The 13,256-nt window shown below is 43.6% G+C and overlaps 1 protein-coding gene and 1 long non-coding RNA gene across 4 annotated transcripts in view; one reads left to right on the forward strand and one right to left on the reverse strand.

The window, feature by feature from the left end:
* LOC309526806 overlaps window positions 1-13,256 on the reverse strand; it is a 43,345-nt gene that overhangs the window by 18,147 nt on the left and 11,942 nt on the right. Inside the window, exon 4 of one of the 3 annotated variants that reach the window (XR_014216928.1) lies at window positions 3,211-3,301. The exons of 1 other annotated variant lie outside the window; for it this stretch is intronic. This is a non-coding gene — a long non-coding RNA (uncharacterized lncRNA). Of the gene's footprint in view, window positions 1-3,210; window positions 3,302-8,927; window positions 9,224-13,256 lie in introns of those variants that run through there. One more of the 3 variants, XR_014216929.1, reaches the window with a different exon arrangement.
* On the forward strand, window positions 2,909-5,958 carry LOC309526546 (glycine N-acyltransferase-like protein 3). Its single transcript, XM_082212774.1, has 5 exons — window positions 2,909-3,047; window positions 3,162-3,269; window positions 3,494-3,620; window positions 4,071-4,191; window positions 4,996-5,958. The coding sequence occupies exons 1-5, from the start codon at window positions 2,970-2,972 to the stop codon at window positions 5,414-5,416; spliced, it is 855 nt and encodes a 284-aa protein (XP_082068900.1). The 5' UTR covers window positions 2,909-2,969; the 3' UTR covers window positions 5,417-5,958.

A 13,256-nucleotide genomic window follows, 5' to 3' on the forward strand; every position in this document is an offset into this window, starting at 1 on the left:
GCAATTACACTTGAAAAAGATGTTTTTAAAAAACATAATACCAGAGGTGCTCTTTGTGGAGAGCACACCAGCGGAAGAGTTAACCTTTCATCTTCCTGCAATTTCCAGGAAGATCATCCCACACCAATTACATTGGAGCCAGTAGTATGCTTTGTTTCCAAATCTAGTTGTAACAAAAGAGGGGCAATTTTGGAAATTGCATCTGGAGAGGGAAGAGTTAACCTTTGCTTCCTCAGCTAGGCCCCCAACACCTCTTCCCATACCAGGTCAACTTAATCACCTTCTACTATGGAAGGCTTTCTCATCTATAAAAAGGAAGAACTATTTGTTACTCAGGTCTGCTTCCATCCTTAAAAGGTAAAGGAACCCCTGACCATTAGGTCCAGTCGTGACCAACTCTGGGGTTGTGGTGCTCATTTCGCTTTATTGGCTGAGGGAGCCGGCATACAGCTTCCAGGTCATGTGGCCAGCATGACTAAGCCGCTTCTGGCGAACCAGAGCAGCGCACGGAAATGCCGTTTCCCTTCCTGCCAGAGCAGTACCTATTTATCTACCTGCACTTTGACATGCTTTTGAACTTCTAGGTTGGCAGGAGCAGGGACTGAGCAATGGGAGCTCACCCCATCACAGGGATTCAAACCGCTGACCTTCTGATCAGCAAGTCCTAGGCTCTGTGGTTTAACCCACAGTGCCACCCACGTCCCTCTCTTCCATCTTTAGGTGAACATTAAATCATAGTTGAGTTTTAACTGTGGTTTAAAGTTATGTATGAACCAGCTAACTGTGTACTCTGTATCGACTTATCAAAATTTGGCACCAAGACAGAAGATATATATATATATATATATATATATATATATATATATATATATATATATGCTTTCGTAGATTTTCACGGGTACAGGAATGCAGGTTTTGGTGTCTTCGGGTGTCTTCCCGTGTAAGAGTCGGGGTGTCTGTGCGACGTTTCGACGAGGTCTCACTCGTCATCTTCAGGCTGGTGCTTTCGGCTTCTTGTTACTGGAACAGAGCAGAGTCTGGTGAAAGAAACAGGACACGAAATTAATTTTGCAGATTCCAAATTGCTCTTTAACATGGAACATCACCACAAGAGAATAATCATGGAAGCCATCGAGATAGAGAAACACCCTCACAACATGAACAAGCGTGACGACACGTCCCGCCTGCCAGACATCTGGAAATTAGCCCTCCCCACAAAAACCGACACCAGAACCAGAGGCACACAGAACGCCGTCACCAATCAACCACACCAGACCCAAACCCAGACCCTCTCCACAGACATATTACAGACTCCATCCAGTAGCCAAACTATAGTGGCACCTCCGGATGCTGCACCCCCCTGCAATCCCTACACAGATCTGGCTGGCACAAGGCACAAAACCATAGCTCGCCCCTATACACGAAGCCAAGCCAGAGCACAACTAAATGCAGCACAGCCATCTTCTCAGAAAAACTCTTCACAAGCTCAAGAGGTCAAGACACGAAAGCTTTAGCAACTAATCTACACTTAATGACCCACCCAGTGATATTCAGAATATCACTCATGAAATCACCCAAGATATCCCTCAAGTAATTAAGGAACAAAAGAAGAAAAGGCACACTAATCTAGGAACTTCCTCTCTGCCCAGAACGTTGGAGGCTATACACCACACCCCTCAACAGTATTTATAGGAACTCAAACACCAGACTCTGCTCTGTTCCAGTAACAAGAAGCCGAAAGCACCAGCCTGAAGATGACGAGTGAGACCTCGTCGAAACGTCGCACAGACACCCCGACTCTTACACAGGAAGACACCCGAAGACACCAAAACCTGCATATATATATATATATATATATATATATATATATATATATACCCCTGGTGTATAACTTGGAGTGCATTTTCTTGGATTCTTACTGAAACAGATTGAAAAGGGAGCTTTTACCTCACTGGGGATGTTGGGCATCCTGACTTTTGCATGTTGTCAGAGCTCATCCCGTTACCACATTGCAGTGAAATGAGAAAGAGAACCTGGTGAATGAATACCTAGCTGTCCTGCTCTGAACTTGAAACAAAGTAGATCTGTGCAGGGTTGAGAAGTCTTGGCCAAGTGTAAGCAGGGGCGTACCTAGGGAATGATTAGGTTGGCCCCTGCTCCTAGGGGGGGCGTCACACCCCTTGACTCTGGCTTGGAGGGGTGGAGCGCCCAGCAGGGCGGCTTCAGAGTTGATGATACAGCTCCTTGCCAAGGGCGCATGGAAGCCTGGACATAAGTCATAGTTTATGCCAAATCTCTCATGTTCTCTTGTGACCATCTGAGTCAAGCAAAAGTATTTTGCAGCCAAACTTCCTTCTCTGTTGAGACACTGGGAAAAAGGCCAAGGCACCAGCCAGTTAATGGCTTATTGCTTCAGGAATTTTTTTTAAAAAATGTTTAAGTGGATAAATTGTCTGAGCAAGGATGGCATTCCATATCATGCCAGTGGCCCAGCAATAGGCTGCTACCTTCTTCTCAAAGGCAGACGTGTCCCTTCAGGTAAGCACTGCAGCTGTCATTGTGGACCTCGGAAGGGGACAATCTAATCCCCCTAAATAAGCGGGACTCAAATCTTCTTGCCTACCAATTCAGCTCTGCCTCAACGCTAGAAAAATAAGGAAATGGTTTGACAAGCTGCAAAGGGGAGTTGGGGACTGTCTGAATGAGGGGCAGCCAGTGTCGATCTGCTCAGCCAGAATAGGAGTCAACTCCATATATCCCTAATCTACAGACATAATTAGTGAAGTAATTTGAGTACTAGAGATTTCATGAGAAATGGCAAGTCATTCTGGTTGTGGATTGTCCGGTAGCACTGAGTGTAAGGATCTGATGCATTTCTTTCTGCTTTTCGTCCCCTTCAAGTGTTTCCTTCCCCCCCACGTTATCTTTCCTGGAACCTGACGTAGCCCCCAGCCCCTCTTTGGCCAGCCATGCAGATCCTGACCTGCCCATCCAAGTTGAAGCTGCTTGAGACTGTGCTGCAACGGCACCTGCCCCAGGCTCTTCCGGTAATCCTCGCTCCTCTACTGCCGTCCCCTTTCTCCATCAATTTAACAAATGGCATTTCCTCATGGAGCAACATGGATTTTTGCTCTAGCTAACTGCCCTCCTTTCCTTGGCAGGCCAACGGAGCTGTGATGCACATCAACCGTAGAAATCCAGCTCAGCACGAAGTGGTGGTGGACTCTTGGCCGGAGTTTAAAGTTGTCCTTACCCGCCCACGTAAGGAGGTGAGAATTCTCCCATAACCCGTCACCTGAACCTGTGAGAAAAGCCCAAGAGACGGTAGCTTCTGAGGCTGGAAAGCCATTGGAGACGCACTCCGTGGTGGTGTTGGGCCTGTTCCTGCCTCTTTGCCTTTCTCTTGCTCCTGCTCTCCATCATTAATAAGACCCAACCAACCCCTGATGCCTGTGTCCTGTCAATAGCCAAATGACTGTGCCACATTCTGCAGGTAGTGAAAGACAAGCAGGATTGCTACTCCAACTTTCATACTGCTTTCTACTGGGATGTAGACGCCTGGCGAACACTGTTGGAAAATGCAGAAGCCATTGACTGGGGAAAGGCCTTTCAGCTTCAAGGTAAAGCTCCTCACCCTCTACTTATTCCATTCCTGGAATAGCAAAGCTAGTATCCTGGTAAGGTGATGAGACATTGAGAGGCACAAAGGAAGTGGCTCTGTGTGAGATGGAAAATGGGTGGGTAGTTAGAAAATGGGTGGGCAAAAGCTGAGTTGAGAGCTGTGACCATGGGGGAAGCGAGTCCCTCTTGGGGTGTTAATACTGCTCAGGTTGTGTATATGTGTAAATAAACCACATGCCACAGAGACACCACAGTCTCTGCTGTACCTCATTCCAAAGGAAACACCAACCCTGGGTAAGCGCCTGGAACCCCTGGAATCTCGCACAGCTCAAATACTGGGCTGGCACACAACACTATAATCATACAATGCCAAGAGAGGTGCAGACACAGAGCATTAGAAAATATAATTCCTCACCCCCAGGTTGACATCTCATTTTCATTGTGTGCAGGGCTCCAAGATGGCTTATATGAAGCTGCCAGAGAGATTGCAGAGTCCAGACGTGTCAGTCTTAAGCCATACTTCTACCAGACAGTCCTGCATCCTGACCCATCTGCCTACTGTCAGAGCCGGTTAGTGAGTGCATATTATTTGTGGACCGAAAATAACAACAGCAAATATTCAGTATTCATTGGACTGTTTTCTGTTCTGGAAAAGGGCTGACTAGGTGAACACCAGCAATTTCTGCTTCTATTTTCATCAGAATTCTCAAACATTCCTCCTCGTAATCAGTAAGCAGTGAATTGTAACCCAACAAAAAGTTCCACATCTGATTGCTATGTCCTGGCTTAATTCTGCCCACAAAACAGGAGGAGAAAGTCACAGAGTCACTTCCTGAGCTTTCTCTTGCAACTTCCTGTTCCTTTCTTCCAGTTGATGGTGATGAAATACTTTTTAAGCCTACGGGATGCTTTCAGTCTGCTCAACCGCCATCACTGTCGCGCAGCGGTAAATTAATCATAGCAGAGTCTTCTTTATAAACAGAATAAAACACTACTGAAGAAAATAAGCTTATTCAGAAACCGCATAGTTAAAGAGCGTACACAGAGTGCTCATAGCAGCTATCTGACTCTTCACAGAGGTCCTGGAGCCACTCTGTCTGCCTTAGCTTTACATGGCAACAACAGCAGCACTGTTCACAGACTACTCCATACACAATCCATACAGCTCTCTGACTGAGGCCCATAGAGAGGCTGGCTACTCTTACAGAGAGAATGAGTCTTCACCCAAGATGAGTCACGAGTCACAGTGACTTAGCAGTTTGCTGTTAGCAGGCTTAGGCTTGAATGATTGTGTAGGCCTTGTAGGCCTTACTGCTTCTTCTGCTCTCAAGAACCTTTCTCTCATGAAAATCACTGCCTCTCTTTGTATTTCAGGTACAGAAGTGGCCTCTTCCACTTCGGCAGCCTAAACTCCTCTCATTCAGCTCTGCTCAATGAAAACTGGAGTGTTGGGCGCAATGATTGGAGCCTGCGCTATCTGGACAGCCTGATCCACAACTTCCCTAGTGCTTGCCTCCTGGACAAAGAAGGCCAGCTGGTTTCCTGGTGCCTTAGTGATCCAGTGGGAAGTTTGGCACATGGCTACACTCTCCCTCAGTACCGAGGGAAAGGCTGTGTGGCAGCTGTGACAAGGGCAACAGCTGTGAAGTTGCACGCATGTGGGTTCCCCCTGTTTGGTGGGGTTTTGGCAGACAACCAGCCTAGCAAACAGACATTGAAGCGTCAAGGATTCCACATCTTGCCCTTGACAAAGTATGCGCTTTTCTTTACACCAAGCCTCCAGCCCACAAGATAGCACACTGCAACCTTTCGCTCCCAGAACTGCACATCACTTCAGGGTTAGTTAGCATCATGGCCAGATTTAGTGGCCTGCTCTCGACATATTTAAAATTAAATTGAAATACATAGCAAAGCAGCTATTGCGGCTACTTTTCATACCCAATAAGAATTAAGGTTAAAGTTAGTCCCGATGGATATTCAGTTAGTCTAAAACACATTTTCCCTTCTGTCTCTTTTAAGTTAATCTTAAGTGTTTTTTTAAGTCTCTTTGAGTCAACCAGACTCATATTCTGTACAACAGAACGTCAGTCAGAACCCAACACTTTGGACACATCTTGTTTAGATGCCATCGCCATCTAAGCATGCCTACAGAGGCACCTTTAGGCAGGGCTCGTCATATTTATCTCTCCCATATGGTGCCCAATTTCACCAAACACATACAATGCGTTTGAGACAGACATATATCAGTGACACAGAGGCTTGTTGAGTTGCCTGTCGCCCCCTGCCCAATACTGCAGATATAATTATTTACTAAAGCACCACATCCATTTAATCATTCATTCACTTGCCTCACGTAAAGAGGGTAAACACCTTGTAAAGCATTGTAACATTACTAGGGGGATGTGATGGAGGTCTCCTTCTGACACAATAGGCAACAGTTTGTTTCTAGAGTCAGAATATTAAAATTGTATCTGGGAAGGGATCGTGGGGGTCATCAAGTCCAACCCCCTGCGTTACAGGGATCTCAACTAGATCATACATGACAGATTGCCATCCAACCTCTGCTTAAAAGCCTCCAAGGAAGAAAATCAAGATCAATGCTCAGTACATAGGTCATCAGGGGGATTCCTAAATATATACAGCCAATATGTCACCATTTAATTAAAAGACCAAATCATTACAAAGACAAACAAACAAACAAAAAAAAGATGAAACCACAACAATCTGTGTAGCGCTACTAGACTTCTCACATTGTTCCCTTTTATCACTTTTTTGATTTACTTCTCCATAAGCTGTTGATCAAGGTTTCTAGCCTTATACTACTTTACTCAGGAACTCTGTCTAACTATCTATATGCCTACCTACCATGGGGGTTGTATCCAATGTTATTCAAAGACCAATTGAAGTAGTTTTGGAGTAGACCAACTGAAATGAGTGGATCTGACTAGCTTGTTGTTTAGTCGTTTAGTCGTGTCCGACTCTTCACAACCCCATGGACCAGAGCACACCAGGCACTCCTGTCTTCCACTGCCTCCCGCAGTTTGGTCAGACTCATGTTTGTGGCTTTGAGAACACTGTCCAACCATCTTGTCCTCTGTTGTCCCCTTCTCCTGGTGCCCTCAATCTTTCCCAACATCAGGGTCTTTTCCAGGGAGTCTTCTCTTCTCATGAGGTGGCCAAAGTATTGGAGCCTCAGCTTCATGATCTGTCCTTCCAGTGACCACTCAGGGCTGATTTCCTTAAGAATGGATGCGTTTGATCTTCTTGCAGTCCATGGGACTCTCAAGAGTCTCCTCCAGCACCATAATTCAAAAGCATCAATTCTTCGGCGATCAGCCTTCTTTATGGTCCAGCTCTCACTTCCATACATCACTACTGGGAAAACCATGGCTTTAACTATACGGACCTTTGTTGGCAAGGTGATGTCTCTGCTTTTTAAGATGCTGTCTAGGTTTACCATCGCCTTTCTCCCAAGGAGCAGGCGTATTTTCATTTCATGACTGCTTTCACCATCTGCAGTGATCTCTGACTAGCTTAGGTCCATTCATTTCTACTGGTCTACTGTGAGTAGAAATAAATTGTCTACAACACAAAATATCTAAGGTAATTCTTTCTGGGCCTATATTGGTGTTGTTTTACAAGACTATCTGATTTATTTTACAGCATTTCTTTTATGAAAAAAGAGATTTCCAAGCACTTCATTTTGTTTGTCATTTCCAGATTGTTTGAGCTAGTTCCAAGCTTGTTTAAATCTAGCATGAGTATACATTCCCTGGCTAAGATGGCCATATTAATTTGAGGCCAATTTGAATAAAGGTTTTCACCTGCTACTGTAGCCTGTGAGTTCCACACACACCTCATGAAACATTAGCTAATCTATATGCCTCTGACAATTTCTGCCTTTTTATCCTCAGTATTTTCAAATTTGTTTTATATTATGGGTTTTGTTTTTGTTATTCAGCTGTCCATGTGCAAGTACTCATGGCATGCTGTAGCATCATGCTGCCTAAGCAGGGGGGAAACTTAGTTTTCAACTTATTTGCCCCACCTCCACTTTAAACTTTGAGTGGTGCTGGAAGTAGCCTTCTGGGCAGAAAATTATTATCCAGAACTTTCATTCCAGATCCTCTGTTTGGTGGCGTCTGGCAAGCAGTGAAGAAGGTAAAGCTCTTGGAATATCTCCTTTAACTTCATTCTTAATTGAGAGAACCACAGCAGAGATTTAAAATCACAAAACACATAGCAGAGTAAAGCATGGAAATATAGGTACGGTAGTTAGACCTTTAAAACTGAAGTTCCTTCCAAAGTTTCCCTCTTCCCCTAGCATAGAAAAAGACCACGTTTGGTAAGTTAAGAATGGTTTACTTACAAACCCTTCAAAGGTCAGATTTGTGTGCTTCAGAAAGTTGCATGGGCAATAAAACTTGGCTTAGTTGCAAAGTGGTGAAAGTTCCAAAATTACTGATATAGGAACATAAGAGTGGTTTGTGAGAGCCATGCAGTCTGAACTGGAGCAACCAGTTCAAACCTCTTCACTCACTGAGCTTCTCAAGTAGACTGGGAGAGAACAAAGGCTTGATTACACAGTTCCTCCCAAGGTGAGAGGAAGTGGACATAGCTAAGTTTGGTAGGATAGTTTATGGTATTAACCCCTTCGTGCATTAATTAGATATAAGTGTTGTTGGTTATATGAGCCTGGTTATCCCACAACATTATCTCTTATGATCAAGCACTAACTCTAGTATATCAAAAAATGTCCTCAGTTTAGTTTATGGTTTTTTCAACTAAGAAACATAATCAAACTATTATTAATAAAACATAGAACACCATGCCTTGAAACTCCATTTGTTACAAGTCAACCAGAAATAAACAATACAAAATATATCTAATTCTGTCTGCACTGAAAGAGAACAATTACAACCAACATATAAAAGGAAATGGGGAAGGGAGCTGATAAAATATAATCTTACAATGCAGCAAACTGAGTAGGAATAGTTGTTCAAATCTATACCATCAGCACCAATTAGGGCTAATTTGAAGGGAAATTTGTTCAATACAACCTATCAATGGTACCTTCTCCTACATAGACTGTGTAAAATACACCACCTAAATATGTTTTGTTGGAGGCACAAGAGAAGTAAAGCTGTGTTCTTGATGCCATCTAGGGATCAACTTTAAATAATAACTACTTTCCTTTGCCTTGGGGGATTCAATAAACTGGTCCAACTTCAGGTCAAGAAACACCCATCATTTGGCTTTGGCTCTTTCCCCATCTGGTCTTGGACCTCTCTGTAGTACATCCACAACAATAGTAAACAAAGCAGACATTTAGCTGCTGAAATAGCTAAAGGACACAGATAGCTCACAATTTTCACATGTTGTTTATATAACAGGCTGCATCTCCAGCTCTAGTTGGGGCGAAGGGGGGTGATGCACTCCCTAGGTGCAGGCAGAGAGGACCACTTCAGTTGTATTAACTCAGTCCTGAGCTAGCTCACTTGACGGTGGTACATGTTTCTCCTGTGAGGTGGGTTATTCTAAGAGACAGTGTCTGGTTCATGGGCACCAAATGAACTTCATGGCTGAGTAGGGATTTCAAATCCTGTTTGCTCAAAAAAAGAAAAAAAATTGGTGTAGTTATTAATAAATAACCACAACAAATTAATGCTCTGCTTGCTTTCCCCCTATTTAAATCTTGCTATCCAGTCATGAGCATCTGAGCAGAATTGCCTATATCTGAAATCGCTTTTGACTCCCTCCATCCACAATACTAGGTTGAGCTTGCGCTGAATGCAGTTTTGCTATCCTAAAATCAGCAGACGAAGACCTACAGTGAGATAACTAGTTTACAACTCATGAAACTTGATTTATTTGCATGGTTTGGGGCTGGCTGTGGAGGAGAGCAGTTCTCTCATGTCTTTACCAGCTATGTTGCAGAGGGATATTAAACAGAGCAAAGTTGTACTGGTATGGAACTACAGTTATAGGGAAAGCTTCCCCTATTGATATTTTGTCCGTCAGACCTCTTATTTCTGTGTGTGATCCCTGATATGTTTCAGACCTACCTGCAAAAAGGGGTACAAATCTGCATATGATATACACTATATGCAAATTATGTTCACATATGTGTCTTCTTTTGCATGTGCAGCAGAGGGCTGAATCCCCACACAGTATACTGGCCCCAGAAAATCCTGTTGGCATCCCTGTTCAGTAGTAAATCATCCCCTTGGACTATGCAGTTAATCAATTTACTTTATCACCAATAGCCATTGCGAAACCAAACAAGTTTTAAAGGCGCATACAGTTCAAAAATAAACAGAATGGAATGCCACATAAAGCCTGGCTTTAAGAACTATTTATCCTGGTTGGTTGGTTTTGCAAAGCAAATTGGCACAAAGCAACTGCCATGTTAACTGGGGCTAGACCACCTTGGTGCTCTAAACAAGCATTTATTCTTCCATCCAACTTGCAGAAGCTGTTTCTAGGAGAAGCCCTGGGCAGACTGCAGACAAACTGGGGCCGGAACTGCAAGTGGGGACCAGCTGGTAGGCCTTGGCATCAGTCCAGAGTTCTTGCCTCCCACTACAGAACAGCGTCCACTATATGAATGAAGGAATTCTCCAAACGGCAATGATGTCAAAGCAGCAGGGACTCCTCTTCAGTTGCTCTTCTCAGAGGCAATATTCATGCCACAGACTGAAAGGGAGGCATTTGAACCATGCCTACCCTCTAGGGAGTCCTAACTTGGCATCCTGCATGCCCTCTCCACCCACTGTGCCAAACAGCTGGAATGGGCTAGGCTCCCTCCAGCGCCACTATGGCGGCACTGGAGCAGACACAATTTTACGGTCAACTTAAGCAAATGATCCATCTGGAGGCGAGTCTGTCCCACGGCTCTCAGCTTTCAAGGCCAGCACGTTCTCGGCCAGAAGGAAGGAAGAAGAAAATGAACACAGAGAAAGGAAACAGGGGGATAGGATAAATGGGAATAACTGTTACTGAATTTATCTGCATTTCTTCTACACGGACCTTTTCTCTCTCTCTCTCATTGCTGTAGAAGGACCTAACTGAGCATGGGAATGATGGATCAAAGCAGTGTCTGGAAGTAAGACCACTGGGATTCCCCCAAGAATCCCAGAACTTGCTAAAGGAAGAGCAGTATAAGGAAATATAAGAATTTGTTATATAATAAATGAAGTTATATAATATTTAATGAAATATATATTTATTGATAAGACTCCAGTGCTCAGTTATTCTTCAGTCATGGCTGCAGTAAATGCACTGGGTTTTAATTTGTACAAGAGTGGGGGCAGTCATCCAAAGAAAAGAGAACTGACTGTATTCATTTGCTAAGTAGAGTTGGACATGTTACTGTCTCTTAATTTAATGTACCTCACAGGGTTGTTGTGGAAAAAAGAGAGAGAGGCTGGGTGGGCTTCCAGGTCACCTCAGAGGAAGTGTGAATTCATGTGGGGTCGGGGCATTGATAGTGGCACCCAGCAGCTAAAGCCTCTGCTTCTCCTCAGGCTCTTATTTGAAACATCCTATTAATTCTCCCTGAGAATCAAGCTACAGATGCAGTCATGGGCAAGTGGTGAAGAGCTACTCGCTTCTGGATAACCCTATGTGACAAATACTATTTCTATTTATCCAGAACACTGAGTACCCAAGGATTCAAAATCTCTCTCTCTGCAGGCAGTCTGGGGGCAGGAGATTGTATTCTTCCTCAACTCAGTTCAAACTGCCAGCTTTATTCAATTTGCTCCAGCAACTTTGACTTCATCTAGTTCACCACAATAACCTTGACTGAAATAACTTTTGATATAGCTTGTGGGGAGATTAATGGTGTGTCTGGTTCAACCAATTCACAGGCTTTGTCAAATGTTACCTAAGAGAGAATTCACACATACTAAATTCTGAATGTGAATTGGAGCCCATAGTTAGTTAATAGGGAAACACCTCCAGGTGAAGTTTGCAACAGGCCTATCTACATGTTGCAAAATAAGGTTGATTCAGTCACCACTTCTTCCACCAAAAGGAAAGAAAAAAAGATAGGGGACTGACTGAGTACTGTTGGTCAGAATCAGGGATGGAGGGAAATTTGATTCAGACTGCATTTTGCACTTCCCAAACCAAAGATGAACTAAAACACAGCTGTCCTTTGAAATTTACCCTTTTCCAAATTTTTGCCATGCAGTTTTCCAACCAATGTTTACAAAAGTGCATATAACTGTGAATAAATGAAGATATTAGTGAAAATAATATACAAAAATCCATTATAGGAAGGGAAATTGACTTGAGGAAATGGAACAATACCAACTTCACCCTCTCAGACAAAATAGCCATGTTCAAAAATGATCACCCTCCTAAAATTAATATACCTATTTCCAAAACCTCCCAATCTGGATTCCCTCAACCCAACTTCCTCCACAGGAAAAAACTACACTTGTTTATTTTCTCACACAAGTCTTCTCCTTAAGCACTTCTTTCTCTTCCATCACTTTTCCAAGCAAAAAAGACACTGGGACTCTTACACTTGGCTTTAAGAACAGAAAAGACGCTCCAATGGATTAGAGAGAGAGAGAGAAATCTAGTCCAGTATCCAGTTCTCACAGTGGCCAGCTAGATGTCTATGAGAAGCCCACAAGCAGGACATGAGTTCAGAGTACCAGCACTCTTCCCACCCATGTTGCCCAGCAACTGGTGTTCAGAAGCATACTGCTTCTGCTACTAGAGTAGTACACACCGAGCCGCCATGACCAGTAGCCATTAACAGCAAAATGTTAGGCGTGTATATGTGGATGGGGAGGGAGACCAAGGGTGCACATGCAAGCTTCATCCCCAACAGCCACGCACACATACTCCTCTATTAGTCCATGTCTTCCCCAGTGTTGAGTAGGCAAGATCTGTGTTGGGTTGTTCTTGCATTCACTTAAATATGAGTAGGACACCTCATGTGATTGGGGACCCTAATACAGCGGTGTTCCTAATCACATGCAGAGTGTCTGCTCAGTTTTATTCCAGTTGCTATGACGGTGCTGTGATTTAAGTGGTTTCATCATGTGGAACTACATATGGTCATAATTTATTTTTATTTTTAATCAGGGGTAGAAAACTCTTCGTTATGTCCTGCCCCGACACAGCATTTGGAAAACGTGAAATGGCAATGGAAGGGGGAGATAAATATTAATTGTGCTTTTACGCAACAGACATCACATGGCCATCTAAAGAGAGGGGTCTAGTCCATTAAGTCTAAAGTCTAACTATACGTAGAAGCACCATTGGGAAGATGTATGTTAATGGTTCACTCATTCTAGTAAATTTGCACATTCCCCCAACCTTGAAACAAAGCAGTCCAAAGATCTAACTGGGTGGGCAAGACATTGAGTGAGTAGGTTTGTGTTGCTGCTTTGGTTCATGGAGGACCATAAGTGAGCAGTTGACAATGTGACAACACACCAGAAGTTAATAAGAGAATCTGTAACTTTCAACAGGACCACAGGTGAGCAGGTGACAGTGTAACAGATCATCAGCGGCTCAAAAGAGAATATATTTTTTCTCTGTCTGTTGAGCGGGAAGGAGGGGAAGGGATTCCTGTTACAATTAGAAGCTCAGTTGTGTTAGCCCAGAGCTTT

The sequence above is a fragment of the Podarcis vaucheri genome, assembly GCF_965113315.1.
Source record: "Podarcis vaucheri genome assembly, chromosome: 1".
NCBI lineage: Eukaryota > Metazoa > Chordata > Lepidosauria > Squamata > Lacertidae > Podarcis > Podarcis vaucheri.

Bases quoted from the DNA above. Each gene is read 5' to 3' on its own strand.
- LOC309526546 (XM_082212774.1), top strand. From the start codon at position 2,970: ATGCAGATCCTGACCTGCCCATCCAAGTTGAAGCTGCTTGAGACTGTG. The intron at 3,048-3,161 runs GTAATCCTCGCT...TTTCCTTGGCAG, and splicing joins ACCTGCCCCAGGCTCTTCCG to GCCAACGGAGCTGTGATGCA. The intron at 3,270-3,493 runs GTGAGAATTCTC...CACATTCTGCAG, and splicing joins TTACCCGCCCACGTAAGGAG to GTAGTGAAAGACAAGCAGGA.